The 22,154-nt window shown below is 56.0% G+C and overlaps 1 protein-coding gene across 2 annotated transcripts in view; it reads right to left on the reverse strand.

Moving 5' to 3' along the window:
* Positions 1-22,154, reverse strand: part of PLEKHG5 (pleckstrin homology and RhoGEF domain containing G5) — a gene marked incomplete at both ends in the record, with an annotated part of 54,894 nt that overhangs the window by 27,146 nt on the left and 5,594 nt on the right. Inside the window, 2 exons of one of the 2 annotated variants that reach the window (XM_080692163.1) lie at positions 5,848-5,924; positions 17,506-17,638. In XM_080692163.1, the coding sequence (XP_080548289.1) occupies positions 5,848-5,924; positions 17,506-17,638 (210 nt within the window). Of the gene's footprint in view, positions 1-5,847; positions 5,925-17,505; positions 17,639-22,154 lie in introns of those variants that run through there. The other variant, XM_080692164.1, reaches the window with a different exon arrangement.

The following is a 22,154-nucleotide window of genomic DNA, read 5'->3' on the forward strand; positions in this document are numbered from 1 at the left end:
CTCACTCACCCTGCCCTACCCCACGGGGCAGCAACCGCCCCACCAGTGCAAAGGGAACACGGGGCCATTTTTCCAGAATTGACCGCCTAAGGGTAGCTAGAATATCCTGGTGTGTGCCTAGACCCTGGCCAGGGGCAGGGGCCAGACGACACCCAGTGTACCCCCATCCCAAACACAAGTAGGTTACTGGGGAACCTGCAAGGCCAGAGGGGCCCCTGCCTCTATTTATAGGTCTTCCTCCAGGGCAAGCCTGGGTCTCCAGGGGTGTTGACCCCCAGCTGCCTGAAGCAGGTCTACTGCGCCCCCTGCTGGCCACGAGAGGACTTTCTGACGGAGGCCCACTGGAGACTCCCAGGTAGACTGGGCGGGGCAACCACCCCTCAAGCCAAGGCCCCACCAGGATCCCCCTAAACCCCGCTCACCCAACAGCCCCAGCACCCAGGCCACAGGTTCCTCATGACTCTAGAATCACTGGGGCGGGGGCGGCTCTTAATTTCACTCCGCCCTCAGGTAAACAGAGGTACCACTCCCGTCTCCCAACACTTGAGGTTTAAAATAACTGCTGTGGGGACCGGAGGACCAGGGGACCCCACTGGGGAAGGATGGCAGCCCCGCCCTCTTTCCCTCTGTTCCAAGATCCCAGCCGGGGGCAGGCTGGGGGTCAGGACCTCCCTCCACTTCCACTGCCTCCCCCAGCACTGCCCAGCACAAGCCCTGGGGCTGCTCCTCCTCGGGGCTGGGCCCAGTGAGGGCAGCTCCTCTGTCCCAGTTTGCTGGGCTAGGTGCCCCGGGGCTTCACTTGCCCCAAAAACAGTGCTCAGCCAACGCCCAGGTGTTCCCCCAGGTGCTGCCCTGCCCTTTCCCTCAACCGCAGACAGGGCCTGTCTACAGCTGATGGCGTCTGGAGAGACCAAACCTGGCCATTCCTAAGGCCCCCAGGCCCCTGCATCTTACCCCCAAAGCTCTGCCAGGACAGTTGGCCACTCCTGTCCCGGTCCTCACTACATCCTGCCACTTCTCCAGGGGTCTCAGATCCACCCCTCTGTCTGCCCCAAGCCCACTGGCCTTCATCTGACACCCCCATCATCCCTGCCACCTGGCAGGAACTCTGAGGTCACCAATGTGCACTCCACACTGCCAGCACATCCCTTTCCGCCTGGTGATGCCTAGGGATGGGGTGCTCGCCATTTGTACAGCAGAGGAACAGCTCCAGATGTTGGAGCCCAGATCTGCACTGCAGAGTCCCTAGACTGAACCAAAAATCGCCTCCTGCCAGGCGTGGCAATGCCCGCCTGTGATCCCTACTTGGGAGGCTGAGCTAGGAGGATCGCCGGTTCAAGAACAGCCTCAGCAAGTACTGGGATTCTCATCAGCCTAGTGAGACCCTGTTTCAAAATAAAAATAGCTGCGCCGGGCGTGGTGGCGCACGCTTGTAATCCCCGCGCTTGGGAGGCGGAGACAGGAGGATCGCGCAGGTTCGAAGCTAGCCGCGCGCGCTGGCTTAGGAGACCCTGTTTCCAATTTAAAAAATGTAAAAATAGGTCTGGGAGTGTAGCCCGGAGGTAGAAGGGCTTCCAGGAACCCCAGTACCACCAAAAATAAAAAAATAAATAAAAATAAAAAATAAAAATAAAAATAGCTGCTACAATCATTAGATTTGTTCCAGGATTCTGCCTGAGGCTCCCATTTGTAGGATCAACAACCCCCAAGCCTCTGGTCCCTTCAAATGCGGCGGTCCAGTGTCCCCTGTGGTTCAGGGTCAGCCGCCCCTGTCCCCTTGTGACCTAGGGTGCCCTGAGAAGCCTTTGGCCAGAGTGCCCAGCACAAGGGAGCCCAGCAAGGTGCTTGGGAGTCCAGGCACTGTCCTGCGGCCACTGGGCAGAAGGTCAGGGGACACCCATGACATCACCATCGCCCCGGCCGCACCCTGGCCTTGGTCACTGCCCCACACCCTGATCTCACCTGCCCTGGGAACTCGACAGATAGGCAGTGAACATCTGTGCAGCTGGGTGCAGCTGGGCAGAGTCTAGAAAAGAACCCCAGGAAGTCTCATACCTCAGGGAGGTACAGAGGGCTCCCCCAAAGTCTAGGGGTGACTATCTCCCCGACACCATAGATAAATTCCATGGCCACAGCTGGCGTTCCACAAACACCCAGGGCGTGCGGGGCTCTGCGCTAAGCACTTATTTATTTATTTTTGTAGTACTGGGGGTGGACCCAGGGGCTTCCTACCTCCGAGCTCCACTCCTAAACCTATTTTATATTTTATCTGAAAACAAGGCCTCGCTAAACTGCTGAGAGCCTCACAAAGTAGCTGAGGCTGGCTCCGAACCTGCGCGATCCTCCTGTCTCAGCCTCCCAAGCGCGGGGATGACAAGCGTGCCCACCGCGCCCGGCTCTGTGCTCAGCGGTTACATACGGGACTTCTACTGTTCTCATCCAACTCTAGAGACTTGTTTCCGGGTCCAACTGAGGCTCAGGGAGGTGGAGTGATGGGCCAGAGTCACACAGCGACAAAGGATCCTGATGGTGCAGCTCACGGGTGGGAGCCAGCCACGCATCCGCCTCCTGGAGAGGGGCAGGCCCACTGCTGGCCCCTGGAGTCCAGACATGCAGGCCCCTGGCCCAGTGTCCCCTCCCCAGCCCTGCCTGGGCCGCACAGGCCCAGCGTCCCTCTTTCCTCCTGTCCCCTGGACTCCAGGCAGCTCCTCTGCGATGGCCCGCCTCACACTGTGTGAATTCCAGGGGCAGGAGGTGGGGGCAGCCCCGGCACCTCAACAAAACTCCAGGGGGGCCCAGCAGTGCAGACAGCCCACCTGGCTAGCCATTCCTGGCATGGCTACCGTGGAGAAGAGAGCTCGTGATCCCGGCTCCCTCTAGGCCTAGCCCGGCGGCCCTGCCGGGTGGCGTGGGCGCTGAGCCTTGGTGATAAGGGCAGCGCTTGGCTGTGGGGGCTCCTGAGAGGGTCACTGAGACAGCGCATCAAAGCGGTGTCAAGCAGGGGTACTCTTGTCTGTCTTGTGCGTGTGCGTGTGTGTGTGTGTGCGTGTGTGTCTGTGGTACTGGGGATTGAACCCAAGGGTACTCTACCACTGAGCTATACCCTCAGCCCTTTTATTTTTTATTTATATTATTATTATCATTTTTTTTTTTTTTGGTGGTACTGGGGGTGGAACCCAGGGGCTTTCTACCTCCGGGCTACACTCCCAGACCTTTTTTCTATTTTATTTGGAAACAGGGTCTCACTGAGTTGCTGAGAGCCTCACTAAGTAGCTGAGGCTGGCTTCGAACCTGTGTGATTCTCCTGTTTCAGCCTCCCAAGCGCGGGGATTACAAGCGTGCCCACTGCGCCCGGCATTTATTTATTTATTTATTTATTTATTTATTGGTCCTGGGGATTGAACCCAGAGGCATTCCACCTCCAAGCTACACCCCCAGGTCTTTTTACCTTTTTTTCTTGTGTGTGTGTGTGGTGCTGGGGATGGAACCCAGGGGGTTCTACCTCTGAGAGACACCCCCAGCCCTATTTTATTCTTTCTTTCCTCATTTATTATTTTTGTGTGTGTGGTACTGGAGATGGAACTCAGGAGCATTCTATCTCCAAGCTACATCCCCTGCCCTATTTTTTATTCTTTATTTTGAAACAGGGTCTCACTGAGTTGCGGAGGGCCTCGCTAAGTAGCCGAGGCTGTTCTAGAACCATGATCCTCCGGTCTCAGCCTCCCGAACGCTGAAATTACAAGCTTGTGCCCCATGCTCAGCTCTCTTTTTACCTTTTTATTTTGAAACAAAGTCTCTCTAACTTGCTAAGGGTCTCACTTAATTGCTGAGGCTGGCCTCAGACCTGTGCTCCTCCCTTCTCAGCCTCCCAAGTACTGGGATTACCAGTGTGTGTCATGGCGCCCTGCTTTATTCTGGGCTCTTCTTTTCTCACCAAACCTGAGTGTCCCTCCCTCCACCTCCCTGCTCCAATCTGTGGCACACACCCCCTGTCCTGGAACCCCATTCCTTCCCTCTACTGTGTACCCAGTTCCCACCTCCATCATAAGCCACTCCTCCTGGCGTCCTCCGTGACTGGCCCTCCTGCCTCTGAGCCCGCCAGCATCTCTGTCCCCAAAATGAGTCCGTGCCACTGGCCCCGGGTGGAGGAGGGGGTCCTAGCGGCGAGAGGGCACAGATGCCTTCCTTGCGGGCTGGGTGACCCCGTGGTGGCTGCTGACGCCAAGGCCAGCTGTGCTGAGCCCCAGTGAGGCCAGGGCAGGGCTGAGCTGTGTCTGCAGGCTGCAGAGAGCCCGTGGCCCCCCGAGGCGCGCACTCTTCTCCCCAACCTCAGCTCTGCAAGGTCTGGCCTGCACAGCTTGGGGAGTCCTCGGAGGCAGGGGTCCAGGGGAGGGACTTCCCAACACCCCGCAGGTCAGGCAGAGGCCCTGGGTCTTTGCAGGCCCTGGGCAGGTTGTTCGCTGTGGCGAGCTGAGACCAGTGCGTTGCCAGGAACCCCCATCTGGGGGACGGGCACACAGCCAAGCCCCGAGCCCAGTGCGCCAGGCACCATCCGGGCCAGCAGATTGTATCTGACATCACAGCCGCCCCCTTGCCCGGTGACCACGGCAACTGGCGGCCGCCCCCTCCTCTCCCTGCTCCCAGAACAGTCTCCCATGATTCTCCTAACCACAGTCCTCCTGTGCGGGATGAATGTTCCCCTGCCTGGGGGCCGGGGTGGGGGTGGCATTTAAGTTCCCTGCAGCTGGCAGGGATAAACTGCACAGTAGTAACACGGGTCTGGCATCAATACCCGGGTACCGGTTCCAAATCCCCTCGCCCACTTCCACACCATATGTCCCTGGCTGAGCCAATCCAGAGGCCTGAGCCCCAGTTTCCCCACCAATATGAGGGGACTTCTCAGGAGAGAGGATTCGTGCTGGGCGCGGTGGCACACCGCATTCTTAGGAGGCTGAAACAGGAGGATCACAGGTTTGAGGTCAGCCTCAGCAACTTAGTGACCCCGGTTTCAAAATAAGAAAGAGCCGGGCATGGTGGAGCACACTTGTAATCCCAGCATTCGGGAGGGTTTGCGGACAGCCTCAGCTACTACTTAGTGAGGCCCTCTGCAGTTTAGTGAGACCCTGTTTCGAAATAAAGAATAAAATATAGGGCAGGGGGTGTAGCTCGGAGGTCGAGTGTCCTTGGGCTCCATCCCCAGACCCACAATAAATAAATAAATAAATAAATAGGAAACAGGGCTGGAGGTAGCTGGGAAACCTTGTTTCAAAATAAAAAATAAAGGGCTGGGGGAGGCGGCATACACCTGCAACCCCAGTGCTTGGGAGGCTGAACCAGGAGAATGGCAACTTCAAGGTCAGTCTCAGCAAGTAGTGAGGCTCTCATCAACTTAGGGAGCCCCTGTTTCCAAATAAAAATAAAATAGGGCTAAGGGTGTGCGAGGAAGTACCATTCCCCAGTACCACCACAAAAGAAAAGAAAGAAAGAAAGAAGACTTAAGCAGTCCTCAGTACCTGGGTCACAAGGCCTCTCTGGACCTTGGCATCTTCCTCTGCAAAGCGGGGTGACATCTCCCCTGCGGGGCGGCCACAGCTGCGCACAGGGCCCGGCGAGGCACGCAAGTGTCGCCCCTCTCCTGGCCCCCTCCCCGATCGGCGCTCTGTGCCACTCCGGAGCCCCACACCCCAAGACCCGCTGGGGGTCCTTCCTACTGTCCTGACCACAAGCAGACCCCGGCAGGCCAGCTGGGGGCCCCTCCCTCCGAGCCTCAGCTTCCTGACGCGGGGGACACTGCTCCCCGGCCTCGCCGACCCCGGCCCCCGCCCCGTGCCCGGCCCGCCTCCCTACCTTGGCGGCCCGCCCCTGGTCCATGCAGGCCGGGTTCTGGCAGCGCAGCCCCTTCTCCTCGGCTGGGCTCCGGGGGTCTGCGGGGAGGGGGACAGGGGGGTCAGGCGGGCCGGGGTCCAGCCCGCAGAGGTCAGGTCCCTCCCTTTCAAGCGCCCACCGCCCTGCCCGGAGTCCGTCCGAGTCCTGGTCCCACTGCGGCTCCCCAGGGAAATCGTCCGGCTTCCAGGGGGAGAAGTCTCCCGGGAAATGTGCGGCTCCGCCCCTCCGCGCCCCCTGGGGAGGCCGGGTGGGGGCGGCTCCTGACCTTGGGGGGCGCCGTTCTACCTCCCTCCCCGCGGCCATCTCTGGCCCTGCGTGCCCCCCCCCCAGGCCGGGCCGGCAGAGGGCAGGGCCGGCCTCCCGGGCTCGGGGGCACCCCGGGGGCAGCAGCGCCCCGGCCGCACTCACCCATGGAGCCGGGCGGGGAGGCCCGGAGGCCGGGGGCGCGGAGGCCGGCGCGGGAGGGGAGGCCGAGCACGCCCAGCGCGGGCCGGGGTCCAGGTGCGCGCTCCCGGGCGGGCCGCGTGGTCCGGCTCGGCCCGAGCCCAGAGGCGCGGGGAGGGGCTGCACCCAGGGGCGGCCATTGAGAGCCAGTGTGCGCAGAAGTCGCCGGCCGGCTGCTCTCCATGCCTGGCTTTCCCTCTCTCTCTCTCTTTCTCTCGTTCTTTCTCTCTCTCTTCTTTCTTTCCTTGTTTCTTCTTTCCTTTCTTTCCTTCTTTCTTAGAACTAGGGGTTGAACTCAGGGGTGTTCTACCACTGAACGGCACCCCTAACTATTTTATTGATTTATTTTTTGTGGGGCTGGGATGGAACCCAGGAGCATTCCACCCCCGCTCCCAGCCCCATTTTTTGTTCTTTATTTTGAAGCAGGGTCTCACTGAGTTGCAGAGGGCCTCGCTAAGTAGCTGGGGCTGTCCGCGAACCACGATCCTCCTGTCTCAGCCTCCCGAATGCTGGGATTACAAGTGTGTGTCACCACGTCCGGCCCTATTTTATTCATTATGTATTTATTTATTTATTATTTTATTTTTATTTTTATTTTTTTTTTTTTTGGTGGTACTGGGGATGGAACCCTTCTAACTCTGGGCTACACTCCCAGACCTATTTTATATTTCATTTGGAAACAGGGTCTCTTAAGCCAGCTGAGGCTGGCTTCGAACCTGCGTGATCCTCCTGTCTCAGCCTCCCAAACGCAGGGATTACAAGCGTTCATCACCACACCCAGCTTTATTTATTTTTTATATTATATTATTTATTTATTTATTGCAGTATTGGAGATGGGAACCTAGGGGCGTTTTACCTCCGAACTGCACCCCCAGCCCTGTTTTTTATTCTTAATTTTGAAACAGGATCTCACTGAGTTGCAAGGGGCCTCAATAAGCAGCTGAGGCTGGCAGTGAACCACAATCCTCCTGTCTCAGCCTCCCGAATGCCGGGATTACAAGTGTGCGCCACCACGCCCAGCCCTATTTTTATTTATTTTATTATTTTTTTTTGTGTGTGGACCCTGTTTCCAAATAAAGAATAAAATAGGTCTGGGAGTGAAGCCAGGAGGTGGAAGGCCCCTGGGTACACCTCTAGTACCACACCAAAAAAACAAACAACAACAAAAAAAACCCTAGGCCCTGAGGTGGGGTTCTAAGCCCTGAGGTGGGGTTCTAAGCCCTGAGGTGGGGTTCTAGGCCCTGAGGCGGGGTTCTAGCAAGACCTCGGCCTTCTAGTTCTAGCTCCAGAATTTGCAGGCTCCAGGTTACTCTTCCACCACCCGCGCCTGCTCCCTTTGCGGACCTCTGGATCCTGCTCCACTGACTCCAGGCCACAGCCGCCCCACTGTGAGGCCAGGTTGGCGCAGGCTCCAGAGTTATTTCTCTGGCTCCAGGTCTCTCTGTGTGAACTCTGGCCTCCCTGCCCCTGGCCTCGGCTTGTGCTCACGCTGGGACTTGCAATCTGTGGTCCCAGCTCCCCAGGCCAGATTTCTCTGAGTTCTGTTCCAAGCCTGTGACTTCTGGGTTCTCCTAAGAAAACCCCCCTTGGCTGGGCATGGTAGCACACGCTCCTAATCCCAGCATTCGGGAGGCTGAGACCTGGAGGATCGCGGTTCGCGGACAGCCTCAGCTGCTTAGTGAGGCCCTCTGCAACTCAGTGAGACGCAGTTTCAAAATAAAGAATAAAAAATAGAGCCAGGTGTGGTGGCACAAGCTTGTAATCCCTGCGCTCGGGAGGCTGAGACAGGAGGATCGCACAGGTTCAAAGCCAGCCTCAGCTACTTAGTGAGGCTCTCAGCAACTTAGTGAGACTCTGTTTCTAAATAAAATATAAAATAGGTCTGGGAGTATAGCCCGGAGGTAGAAAGCCTCTGGGTTCCACCCCTAGTACCACCAAAAAGAAAAAGAATAAAAAATAGGGCTGGAGCTGGGCATGGCAGCACACACTTATAATCCCAGCACATTGCCGGGCGTGGTGGCGCACGCTTGTAATCCCCGCGCTTGGGAGGCAGAAACAGGAGGATCGTGCAGGTTCGAAGCCAGCCCCGCGCGCTGGTTTAGGAGACCCTGTTTCCAAATAAAAATGTAAAAATAGGTCTGGGAGTGTAGCCCGGAGGTAGAAGGGCTTCCAGGAACCCCAGTACCACCAAAAAAAAAAATAATAATAATAATAATAATAATCCCAGCACATGGGAGGCTGAGACAGGAGGATTGCACAGGTTCAAAGCCAGCCTCAGCTACTTAGGCTCTCAGCAACTTAGTGAGACCCTATTTCCAAATAAAATATAAAATAGGTCTGGGAGTATAGCCTGGAGGTAGAAAAATCCCTGGGTTCCACCCCTAGTACCACCAAAAAAAAAAAAAAAAAAAAAAAAAAAGGGCTGCAGGTGTAGCCCCTGGGTTCCATGCCCAGTACCGCAAAAAATAATTAAATAAATAAATAATCCCCTCTCTCCTGGAGACTAAACCCAAAGAAACTAGTTAGGACTCAGTAGGTCTTGGGGCTAGGGGTGAGGGGCCAGGCATGGGGACAGGTGATCCCTCTAGCACCCACTCCTCCCAATCTACCCACCTACAGCCCTTACCGAATGGGTGGGCCTGGCGAGGGGCACATATTCCAGGTGATGTCACACCCTGGACATAGCTGATTGCACCAGAAGTGGCCACCCGGCCCAGCTCAGCCAATCAGATTTGCTCTCCTGAAAGTTTGCATTGAGGCAGCCTGGGTCAAGCAGAGCCAGTCCAAGTGGATGGATAGCCTTCAGATCTTGGGAAGCCGGGCGTGGTGGCGCACGCTTATAATCCCAGCACTCGGGAGGCTGAGACAGGAGGATCGCGGTTCACAGACAGCCCCAGCTATTTCGTGAGGCCCTTTGCAACTCAGTGAGACCCTGTTTCAAAATAAAGAATAAAAACTAGGGCTGGGGGTGCACCTCAGAGGCGGAATGGCCCTGGGTTCCATCCCCAGTACTGCAAAATTAACCCCACAAAAACAGTTAATTGGGGACCAGGGGCAAGAGGTCCTGCAGAAGCAGCCGGTCAGCAGAGAGGCCCTTAGAGCTGGGGTGAACTTGTGACCGTGGCCAGGCCGGCTCCTGCCCTCGCCTCCCCAGGGTCCTTCCCCTACCACCGTGCTGGGGAAAGCTGCCCCTCGGACAGGCAGAAAAGCCCTGTGACTAGTCCTCCTCTCACCCCGTCTTAGTCGCTGGGCACTGCCTAGACTTCTCCTTATCCCGTCTCTACCAGAACCAGGCAGAAGTCAGCCGGCAGACATGTTTGGTTTGGCTGACCACAGTGTTTAAAGGAATTTGAACTGGTTGCCAACTTTGAAAAGTCAGGAGATTTTACATAAAAATCCAGATTGCTGGCTTCTTTTGTCAAGCAGAGGAGCCCGGTGGGTCTGGACCCATATAATCCTGAAGGCTCCAGTTCCGGAGTGTATCTGCTTTAGATCAGCCCAATCTGGCCATCAGACACAGTCCCCACCACTCCCTATCGCCTCTCACGGCCACTGGCTTCACGTGATCCTAACTTCTTTTCTTGTTTTCTTTTTTTTTTTTTTTTCTTCTTTGCAGTGCTGAGGATGGAACCCAGGGGCATTCTACCTCTGAGCTACACCCCCACCCCAGCCCTATTTATTATTATTATTATTTTTTGCGATACTAGGGATGGAATCCAGGAGAATGCTACCTCCGAGCTACACCCCCAGCCCTAGTTTTTATTCTTTATTTTGAAACAGGGTCTCACTGAGTTGCAAAGGGCCTAAGTAGCTGAGGCTGGCTGCGAACCGTGATCCTCCTGTCTCAGCCTCCCAAATGCTGGGATTACAAGCTTGAGCCACCATCCCTGACTTATTCTTATTCTTTATTTTGAAACAGGGTTTCTCTAATTGCAAAGGGCCTGCGTAGCTGAGATAAGCCTCGAACCTGCGATCTTCCTGTCTCATGCTCCCAAGAGCCGAATTACAAGCCTGGGCCACCACTCCCGGCTACTAGCTTCTGATCCCAGCCCAGCCCTGCCTGCTTTGTTCCTGGGCCCTCCTGCAACGCCCTCCTCCCCATAGCTTGTCTGCCAATATCCTGCCCTCTCTTCAGGTCCCAGAAGGCCTCCCTGTTGTGACATCTCCAAACTCCAGATACCTCTCCAGCACGAGTCCGTCTGTCTGGGCCTTTGAAACGGCCCGTCCATCGCTCTCCGACTACCTTCCCCTGATGGCTCAGAACAGCCAGCGCTCTCTTGCTGAGCGCCTGTTGGGAGCTCTGCCTTCCACGAGGGTCTCCTTTGCTCTTCTGACCCGGGTGGCATCCTCTGACCCGGGTGGCATCCTCTGACCCCTGCTGGCAGACCCGGGGGTGGGGGTGCCTGCAGCTACTAAACCCTGGCTGTGTGGCCAGCTGCACACTAGACCCCAAAGACTTAGTGTGGGGCGAAGAAGAAGGTAAAGTATCTCACTGATTGTGTGTGTGTGTGTGTGTGTGTGTGTGTGTGTGTGTGTGTGTGTGTGTGTGTCAATAGAGATTGAGCCAGGGGCATTCTGCATTCAAGCTACACCCCCAGCCCTATTTTATTTTTACTTTTTTTTTTTTTTTGGTGGGTCTGGAGATGAAACCCAGGGGCATTTGACCTCCAAGCTACAGCCCCTGACCAATTGTTTTTATTCTTCATTTTGAAACAGTTGAGAGGACCTCTGAGTTGCAGAGGGCCTCCCTCACTAAGTAGTTGAGGCTGTCCGCGAACCGCGATCCTCCAGTCTCAGCCTCCCGAATGCTGAGATTACAAGCGTGCAGCACCACACCTGGCTTAAATTATTATTTTTAGTAGTAGTGTTAAGGATTGAATCAGGGGCATTCTATCACTGAGCTATACTTCCAGCTTTATTTATTATTTTGTGGTACTAGAGATTGAACCCAGGGGCATTCTACCTCTAAGCTATACCCCCAGCCTTATTTTTATTATCTATTCATTATTATTTATTTTTATTATTATTTTTATTATCATGGTACTGGGGGTTAACTTCAAGGGGCATTCTACCTCCAAGCTACACCCCCAGCCCTACATTTTATCTTTTTTTTTTTTTTTTTTGAGATACTGGGAATAGAACCCAGGGGTATTCTACCTCTAAGTGACACTCCCAGCCTTAATTTTTATTTTTTATTTTTGAAATCGGGTCTCACTGACTTGCAAAGGGCTTCACTAAGTAGCTGAGGCTGTCCGCGAACCGCGATCTACTGGCCTCAGCCTCCCAAATGCTGGGATTGCAAGCCTGCGCCACCACGCCCGGCTTTTCTTTATTTTCAAACAGGATCTCACTAAATTGCAGAGGGCCTCACTAAACAGCTGGCTGCAAACCCAGGATCCTCCTGTCTCAGCCTCTCAAGTACTGATCACAGGCGTGTGCCCCTGCGCCTGGCTGTCCTTGTTTTATAGATAAGGAAACAGAGGGCAGAGAGACTTTCCCAAAGTCTGACAAGATAGAGGCTGGCAGCTAGTTAGTGAGACCCTTTCTCAAAATAAAGAATAAAAAATAGGGCTGGGGCGGTAGCTCAGAGTTAGAATACCCCTGGCTTCCATCCCCAGTACTGTAAAAAATTAAAAATAAAAATAAAGAAATAAATGATGAGGCTGGGACTGGAGCCCAGATCCATAATGCACTAGGGCTATGCCCCTAGGGCTACAGCGCCTCCGTGGTACCTGTCCCAGTGGAGCGTCAGGTACAGGTGACCTGATTCCTCATCATGACATCAGTGCCCCTTTTCCCAGGGGGCCCCAGGCTGCTCAGGCGCAGGAAACCACCTGCTCTCACTTCCTGCAGGGAGCCCCCACCTGTGATCCCCGGACTCAGATAAGCCCTTGTGCTCCAAGACAGCAGAGACTTCCTGCCCACCACCTCCTACTCCCTAGCCTGGCCAGGAGAAGGCTGCCCCTCCCAGGAAGCAGCTGTGGCCTTGCCTGTCCCTTCCCACATAAGCCTGGCCCTACTGGGAGCCTGTCCACACTTGGGCAGCTGCCTTGAGTTATGCTGGGGCTGGACCCCCGCCCATGGGTGAGATTTAGCCCAAACCTGGCCAGAAGCCAGAGGGGCATGTCCTGAGCACGCAGTCCCTGGTCCTAGGACGTCCATCGCTCTCTATGCCGGACGCTGGCCAGAGCATCCCAGGACACCTGGGAAAGAAACTTGGCTCTTAGCCGGGCGTGGGGGCGATGCTTGTCATCCCAGCACTCGGGAGGCTGCGACAGGAGGATTGCGGCTCACAGACAGCCTCAGCTACTTAGTGAGGCCCTGTGCAACTCAGTGAGACCCTGTTTCAAAATGAAGAATAAAAAATAGGGCAGGGGGTGGAGCTCAGAGGCAGAATGCTGCTGGGTTCCATCCTCAGTACCACAGAAGAAAGAAAGGAAAGAAGGAAGGAAGGAAGGAAGGAAGGGAGGGAGGGAGGGAGGGAGGGAGGGAGGGAGGAAGGAAGGAAGGGAGGAAGGAAGGAAGGAAAAACCTGGCCTGGAGCCCCTTCTCAAAATACCATGTGGCATGCTGGGTAGGGCAGTTAAATGGGCCCCAGCAGGAGGAAGGGGCACGGGCGTAGCCCTGGGCACTGTTCCCCTGGGGCTGGGAGAGCCTCACCATTGCCCTGCCCACCCACAGCTCTCAGCTCAGCAAGAAGAGGCAGAAGAACATCAGAACCTGCGCCAGAGAAACCGTCCGCACCATTCCTGCCAGCCGGCCGCTTCCTCCCGCTGACAGGTGGCCCTGTCCACCTGCCTGCCACGGCTCCCTCCAGAGGCTCCTCAGAGGGACCCAGAGCGGCCATGAGAGGAACAGGGGACAGGCTGAAGAAAGGGGCTCCAGATCCCCACTCCGGGACAGTCAGGCTCCGAGCCAGAGCCCCAGCCCATCACAGGCTGGGCCCACCCCCCACAGGCATGGGCCCAGGCCTTCAAGGGCTGGCCGCAGAGGGCAGAGCCACACACACAGCCCAGGAGGCCACCTTGGCTCCTCCAGGATCTGCTCAACCACACTGTTACCCAACGCCCATGTGCCTTGCTGGAGCCTGAGCCACCGAGGTGAGGTCTGGCTTCCCACACATATGACAGGCAGGGCCTTGGGCCTGGGGTGCAGGCTGAAGACGCATCTGAAAACTCACCAGGATAAAGGGGGCGCCAAGGATGGCCCTGCCTCGGGGTGGGCATCCCAGTACTTGGGAGGCTGAGACGGGAGGATCACACGTTCAAAGCCGGCCTTGAAAATTTAGTGAGGCCCTCCACAACTTAGAGAGACCCTGTTTCCAAATAAGATATAAAATTGGGCTGGGGATTTAGCTCAGAGGTAAAATGCCTCTGGGCTCAATCCCTGATGCCACTAAATCAATAAACACATAAATACTTAAAATAAATAAAGACCCCTCTCCAAGCCGGGCCTGGTGGTGCACGCTGGTAATCCCAGTACTTAGGAGCCTGAGACGGGAGGATTGCAGGTTCACAGCCAGTGCCCCTGCGAGATTTGCCTTGCCTGGCCTGCCACCATAGCCCCCTCCCCACTCCCTGCCCAACCCCTCCCTCTCTCCTCCATACTCCATGTGCCAGGGCAGCTGAGCCACCTTCTCACAGCCCCTGAGCCTCCTGCACAAGCCTCCGCCGGTGCCCAGAGCTCTGGGGCCAAAGTGGGCACTGGGCCTGTCCCTCCCCACCAGGCAACCACATCCTCCTCCCGGCCCACCACAGCCAGGGGCTAGTCCAACATGGGGACATCTTATTTATTTATTTAATTTTGGGGACTAGGGATTGAAACGAGGAACATTTTACCTCTAAGCTGAGCTGCACCCAAGCTTTTTTTTTTTTTTTTGTGGGTCTGGGGATGGAACCCAGGGACATTAGACCTCTGAGCTACACCCCCTGCCCTATTTTGTATTCTTTATTTTGAAACAGGGTCTCACTGAGTTGCAAGGGCCTCACTAAGTAGCTGAGGCTGTCCGCAAATCACAGTCCTCCAGTCTCAGCCTCCCGAATGCTGGGAATACAAGCGTGCGCCACTTTTTTTTTTTTTTTTGTACTGGGAATTGAACCCAGGGACATTCTACCTCCAAGCTACACCCTTAGACCTATATTTGTGTCTGTGTGTGCGGTACTGGAGATGGAATCCAGGAGCTTTCTACCTCTGGGCTACACTCCCAGACCTTTTTTTTTTTGCAGTACTAGGGATGGAATGCAGGGGCATTCTACTTCCAAGCTACACCCCCAGCCCTATTTTTTAGTCTTTAGTTTGAAACCGGATCTCATTGAGTTGTGAAGGGCCTCACTAGGTAGGAGGCTGGCCATGAACCCAGATCCTCCTGTCTCAGCCTACCAAATGCTGGGATTACAAGCGTGCGACACCACGCCCGGCTCCAGACCTATCATATATTTTATTTGGAAACAAGTCTCATTAAATTGCTGAGAGCCTCACTAAGTAGCTGAGGCTGGCTTTGAACCTTTGATCCTCCTGTCTCAACCTCCCAAGTACTAGGATTACAAGCGTGCGCCACCATGCTCAGCTGTCCTATTTTTTATTCTTTATTTTGAAATAGGGCCTCACTAAATTGTAGAGGGCCTTACTAAGTAGCTGACGCTGGCTGTAAACCTGCAATCCTTCTGTCTCAGGCTCACAAGTACTGGGATTACAAGAGTGAGCTATCACACCCGCCTCAAACTGTTTTTTTCATTTAAATTATAATCAATTAATTGATTTTTGTGGTATGGGGGGTTGAGTCCAGGGGGAGACGATCTCCAAACTACACTAGACATTATATATATACTAGACATTATATATATATATATATATATATATATATATATATATGTATATATATATATATATATATATATATATATTGGGGGGGCCGGGTCTGGGGATGAAACCCAGGGGCATTTGACTACCAAGCCACACTCCTGCCCTATTTTTTTTTTTTTTTTTTTTTTTTTGTGGTCTGGAGATGCAACCCAGAGGTATTTGACCTCCGAGCTACACCCCTAGCCCTATTATGTGTGTGTGTGTGTGTGTGTGTGTGTGTGTGTGTGTGTGTGTGTGTTGGTGGTGGTACTAGGGTTGGAACCCAGAGGCATTCTACCTCCGGGCTATACTCCCAGACCTATTTTTGGAAACAGGGTCTCACTGAGTAGCCGAGGCTGGCTTCAAATCTGTGCGATCCTCCTGTCTCAGCCTCCCAAGCGCAGAGATTACAAGCTTGCGCCACCTCGCCCGGCTCTATTTTTTATATTTTATTTTGAAACAGGGTCTCACTGAGTTGCGAAGGGCCTCACTAAGTAGCTGAGGCTATCCACGAACTGTGATCCTCCTTTCTCAGCCTCCCAAATGCTGGGATTACAAGCGTGAGCCACCACGCCCGGGTTATTATATATATATTTTTATTTGGAAACAGAGCCTTGCTTAATTATAGAGGGCCTCTCTCTAATTTGCTGGGGCTGGCCGAAAACCTGCAATCTTCCTATCTCAGCCTTTCAAGTACTGGGATTATGGGCATGCCACACCACACCTTCCTGGGACACCATCTTGGGATTTTGGCATTTCTCCAGGAATTGATCCTCCCGTCAGGAGCAGCATTCCCCATCTCCCTTTTGGGAGCCATCCCACTTGATCTGGGGGCTCCGTTCCATTTCTCACAGAAGACCCCAGGCCTACCCATCACTCTCAACACCTCTGGGGTGGCCCCAGGGATGAGTTTGGAGAAGGGCCTATGCCAGGCTGGGGAAGCTCCAGACCCAGGAGGCTCCAGCTCCTGGGTTGTGGCTGGAGGCTAGAGCCCAGCCCTAGCAACAGGCCCACAGGGAAGCCAGGGGAGGCCAGGCTGCCCACAGCCTGTGCGCTCTGCTAGGCTGCACAAGCCAGATTTGTTTTCATCACCAGACCCAGGCCAGCTTGGGAGGCGCAGGTTCAAAGCCAGCCACGCTGACTTAAGAGACCCTGTTTCAAAAAAAAAAAAAAAAAAATAGGTCTGGGAGTGTAGCCTGGAGGTAGAAGGGCTTCCAGGAACCCCAGTACCAATAAATAAATAAATAAATAAATAAATAAATAAATAAATAAATACTTACTAAATTGCCAAGTCCTCCTGTCTCAGCTTCTTTTTTGCTTTGTTTTTGGTACTGGAGATTGAACTCAGGGGCATTCTACCTCCAGGCTACACCCAACCCCTATTTTATTTTTATTTTGAAACAGGGCCTCACTAGGTTGAGGAGTCTCTCTACATGCTGAGGCTGACTTTGAACCTGTGATTCTCCTGGCTCGGCCTCTCAAGTACTGAGATTACAAGTGTGTGCCACCACGCCCTGCTCTGTTTCAGCCCTTTAAGTGCTGGGATTACAAGCGTGAGCAACCACGCCCAGCTAAGTGACTCTTGAATCCAGCTGGGCTGAAATCTAACACAGGCCTGGGACTCAGTGTCCTCACAGCCTCGTCCTGCCTCTCGAGGGGCTCCATCTGGTTGCACCTCCGTTCCCTCATCTTTAAAATGAGGGCAGCCGGGCGCGGTGGCGCACGCTGTAATCCCCGCGCTTGGGAGGCGGAGACAGGAGGATCGCGCAGGCCTCTCTGGTTTAAGAGACCCTGTTTCCAAATAAAAATATGAAAATAGGTCTGGGAGCGTAGCCCGGAGGTAGAAGGGTTTCCAGGAACCCCAGTACCACCACCACCAATAAATAAATAAATAAATAAATAAATAAATAAATGTAGGCAATAGCAGCAATGGCCCACGCCCCAGGTGGAGCCGTGAGCACTCCAGGACTCCCCACCACATAGTTCTCAGGGAACCCCGTGGTGTGAGCTGGAGTTGGAGGAAAAACTGAGGCAGAAAGGAGAACTGAAGGCCGGAGCCAGCTACACTGCACCAGGCCTCTGGCTCCAAGCTCAGTGCCCAGCCTTAGGAAAGACAGCTCTGTGAGCTGCTGGCTGCCCTCGGCCCCCACGGGCATTGTGCTCGGCCCCTCTACCCTCCAGCAGCGGCTCTCCTGAGGGGCCGGCCCCTGGGTCACCAGGGCCAAGGGAGCCGCAGAAATATGTGCACGGGGATGGGCTGCAGGCTCTGACCAAGGGGAGGATGCCCGGTAGCCCGGGTGCCAAGACGGCCCTCCCAGGAAGGGCCACACCTACCCCCGAGGTCTTCGATGAGGTCCAGGGTGGAGCTCCAGGAGAAACGTTCCACGGCACCCAGCTGCAGCTCGGCCAGGTCACCGGGCAGGGCCTCCAGCTCGTAGGCGCCCCGCTTCCTCCAGTACAGAAACATGCTAGCCGGCGCCCTCAGGGGCTGGGCGGCCCCAGGGACCTGGGTCCCCGAGGCCTGGACGCCGCAAGTGCTGGGCGCGGGGCTGCAGGGACCACTGGGCCTGGCCTCGGGCAGGCCAGCACGTCCCTCCCCAGGGAGGGGAGCGTTCTGGGAGCGGCCGGGGGCCTCGCGGCTGACCAATGGCCAGGACCCGGCCCCACACAAAGCGCCTTTCTTCCCCTCCTACAGACATTTTATAAATTTCGTCTTCCCGGCCCCCTCGAAGCCCCCGCCAAGGAGATGGGCCGGCCGTCTGGGGACGGCACAGGCCCGGAAAAGAGTGCGATTGTTCCGTGGTCACTTTGTTGGGGTAAGTTTTCAGAGGAAAAAAATGTGCTACCCAGGAGCAATTCTAGCTCCCACCCCTGACCTCCAGCTGGCCATGGGGCCCGCAGGTCTCCCAGCGAGGTATGGAAGCTCTTGTGGGGAAGCCGTGGATGCCCCCAGGGGCTCCCAGCTTCCTCCCAGAGACGCTCAGGCTTGTCCGCAGGCCTGCTGAGGCCTCTAGCGGGTCAGAGGGCAGGAGCTGCTGCTGGCCAGGTCCTGCCTCAGGCTGCCCTTGGGGCTCTCCCCCTCGCCAGGCACCCCCACCCCGCCTCAGCCGGCGTCCCACACCAATGGCGGTGCCAGGCACGGAGACCTGGGCAGCTGAGCCCAAGCGAAGGCCAGCTCTACACGGTGGGCAGAAGAGCATGGCTGAGGGGCTGCGCTGGGGAAGGGTCCGGGGCTCCTGATGCAGGCCCACCCACAGACAGGACTATGAAGGGAAGCTGGATGCGGTGGCGCTCCCCTGTGACCCCAGGACTTGGGAGGCTGAGGCAGGAGGATCGCAAGTTCAAGGACAGCTGCAGCAAGTGGATTCTCATCAACCTAGAGAGACCCTGTTTCAAGATAAAAAGAAAACAGGGCTGGGGGCTGAGGCATGGAGGTAGGATGGCCCTGGGTTCAATCCCCAGTACCACGCACACACACCAAAGTAAAAAGTAGCTGGGCGTGGGGTGCACGCCTGTGATCCCAGCGAGGCTGAGGCAGAAGGACCCGGGTTCTCGGCCGGACTTACACCGCTACCTACCAGGCCCTTTGCAACTCAGTGAGCCCCTGTTTCAAAATAAAAAATTAGGCCGGGCGTGGTGGCGCACGCTTGTAATCCTTGTGCTTGGGAGGCTGAGACAGGAGGATCACACGGGTTCGAAGCCAGCCTCAGCTACTTAGTGAGGCTCTCAGCAACTTAGTGACACCCTGTTTCCAAATAAAATATGAAAAAGGTCTGGGAGTATAGCCCGGAGGTAGAAAGCCTCTGGGTTCCACACCAGTACCACCAAAAAATAAATAAATAAATAAACAAAATAAAAAAATTAGGCCTGGGGGTGTAGCTCAGAGGTAGAAGGCCCCTGGGTTCAATCCCAGGAGGATTGTAGGTTTGCAGTCAGCCTTAGTAATTTAGCGAGGTTGTCTACAACTTAGTGAGACCGTTTCAAAATAAAAAATAAGATAGGTCTGGATGTCTAGCTCAGAAGTAGAAGGCCCCTGGCTTCAATCGCTAGTACCACCAAAAGAGAGAGAGAGAGAGAGAGAGAGAGAGAGAGAGAGAGAGAGAGAGAGAGAGAGAGACCAACTAAGAGTTGTAGAGCGACCTCTGCACCTGTCCAGTGGCCCTCACGCTGCGGTCAAGGAGGCTCTGCTTCCCAGGCACAGATGAGGAAGCAGAGGTTCAGCTGTAAAGAGTTTAACCGGAGGCAGGGCGTGGTGGCGCACGCTTGTATTCCCTGCACTTGGGAGGCTGAGACAGGAGGATCGCACAGGTTCGAAGCCAGCCTCAGCTACTTAGTGAGGCTCTCAGCAACTTAGTGAGACCCTGTTTCCAAATAAAGAGGGTTCCACACCCAGTACCACAAAAGAAAAAAAAAAGAGTTGAACCGGGATTTGAACCCATGACTTTCTCACTTCAAAGCCCACTTGAGGACCTGGAAAATCACCTGGGGGCAAAGGCCGGGGGATCAGAGGGCAGTGGGGTGACCCTTGGAAACCCACACTTGAATGCGGCCAAGGGCACCGTGCGCTGGGCTCCTAGCCGGGCTCCGCCATGTTGGCCAGGCTCCTCCGTCTGGCCGGCCAGTGCCTCCCCAGCCTGGCAGCAGAGAGACAAGCCCCTAGCAAGGAAGCTGGCAGCAGGAGGCTCTGCTTTCCTGGGGAGTGGAGGGGTCACCCCAGGGCTGCATGGGGGATGGAGTGGTGGGGTGGCCCCGCAGGCAGCCCGTGCACCCCCCGCTGAGCGCTAGGTGCCAAGAGGCAGCGGGCGTAATGGGAACCATATGCCGTCCTGCCCGCCCCCACCTCCACGGCACAGGGCCAGGGAGGACAAGCCAGGCCCCGGTTCGGTCACGGGCACCCACGTGGCCAGGCCCCGGCCCACGGGATGGCGAGGTGCCCCGGCTTGTGTTCAGCGTGGGGGTGTCAGGCTGAGCGCGGCCATCGCGGCAGAGCCGGCAGGATAAGGGGAGGAGTCGCCCCAGCCTGAGCCCTTTCCATCCGGGCCTGGCGCAGCTGCACCTGGTTATGATTTCAGGGCAGCCAATCCCAGAGCATCCCGGGCCCGCCTCTCCTCAGCTCAGGAGGAATGCCAGGCTTCCCCAACCACCTCAGGAGGCCCCACTCCAGGGGGCACTGGGGGCCGGAGCCTCCTATGGTGCGGCTGGGGCCCTTCATGCTGCAGAATGAAGGTGGGCACCCTCCCTCCAGACCTCCACGGACGTGCAGCCGCACCACACACGAAGCCTCATCCCTGCCTGCTCTCCATCCCTGACGTACCCCTGCTTCCCAGGTCCCTGCCTTTGCCCGGGTCTGTCCTGCCTCCTCTTCTCCCCTCCACTTCCAGCCAGAGAGGGGCTCCCACCTCTGCGTGCAGTAGGCTTCCCTGGGGCTCAAGGACACAGACCCTGGGACCCTCAAGAGAGGGGTGGAGGAGGGGGACTGGTAAACACCAAGACTATATATATATATATATATATATATTTTTTTTTTTTTTTTTTTGCAGTACTGGGGATAGAACCCAGGGGCATTCTGTCTCCAAGCTATACCCACAGCCCTATATTTTATTCTTTATTTTGAAACAGGGTCTCACTGAGATCCAAAGGGCCCACTAAGTAGTAGCTGAGGCTGTCCAAGAACTACGATCCTCCTGTCTCAGCCTCCCAAATTCTGGGATTAAAGGTGTGTGCCACCACAACCAGCTTATTATTTTTTTATTCTGAAAGGGGGTCTTACTAAATTACTTAAGGCCTCTGCTAAACTGCTGGTGCTGGCCTCGAACCTGTAACTCTCCTGTCTCAGCCTCTCAAGTACTGGGATTACAGGCTAACTCCATCCTTCTCACAGCTGGGGTGGGGGCTTGTTGGTCCGGCTTCTGCTGCCCCTGGCCCTGGGTAATGATAACCACACTTGCCAGGGCCAGATGCCACGCTGAGCACTACTCAGGTCTCCTCGGCCCCAGGACAGCACTGGACAAGCCATGGACAGGGATCTGTGATTTGCCTGAGGCCACAGGGCACTGGGGGAGGGGGAGCCCTGCCTGAGCCCCGGAGCTGCGCTCACCACCGGACTGTGCTGCCCGTCACTCCCCAGGCTTGGCCCTCATCCCCCTCCCTTGCCTTCTGTGGTCAGCCCAGGGAGCCCCCTCAGCCCAGGCCTACCTCTTGGCCGCCAGAACCTCACGGACTCCGGAAGAGAAGATCCGAGGGGAGCAGAGGCCAGCCTGGCTGCGCCCTCACTGGCCGCCCCTGCAGGGGGACCTCAGAGGTTTGCCGCTTGTCCCCACCTCTGCAGCCGCTGGCCAGGGGCCGGGCGAGGACCAGGACAGGGAGGGACAGGGAGCTGGAGTCAGGCGGCCTCCAGAGCCTGGCAGTGGCCTTGGCCATGGGGCGGTCCGGGCTTCGCCAGCCACAGCTGTTTCCTGGAGCGTGGAAGGGCCCTGGGGGGCCTGAGCAAGGCCTCCCCTCCCCCGGCCGGCTGCGAGGTCCCGCTGAGTAAGGGGCTGAAAGAGGAAGAGGAGCAGGTGGCAAGAGCTGGCCGCTGTCCCCACGCGGGCGGCTCCCAGGAAGCTGAGACTGGAGGCCTTGGCCCAGGGCTCACAGGCCGGGTGGTCCCCGGGCCCCTCGGGGTCCTTTCTCCTTTCAGCCATTCTGGTGACCCCCTCCCACTGTTCAGCTCCCCACAGGGTGGGACCCAGCTAGAGTTCTGCTGCTGCCCCCTAGCCAGGAACCTCAGGCCTCAGAATCCACATGTAAAATGGATCGTGTGTGTGTGTGTGTGTGTGTGTGTGTGTGTATGTGTGTGTGTGTGAGAGAGAGAAAGACTAGGGAGTGAACCCAGGGGCATTCTACCTCCCAGCTACACCCCAACCCCTATTTTATTTTAATTAATTATGCTGGGGATGGACCCAGGGGCATGTTACCTCCGAGGTACATCCATAGTCTGATGT

The sequence above is a fragment of the Muscardinus avellanarius genome (genome assembly GCF_963383645.1).
Source record: "Muscardinus avellanarius genome assembly, chromosome: 3".
NCBI lineage: Eukaryota > Metazoa > Chordata > Mammalia > Rodentia > Gliridae > Muscardinus > Muscardinus avellanarius.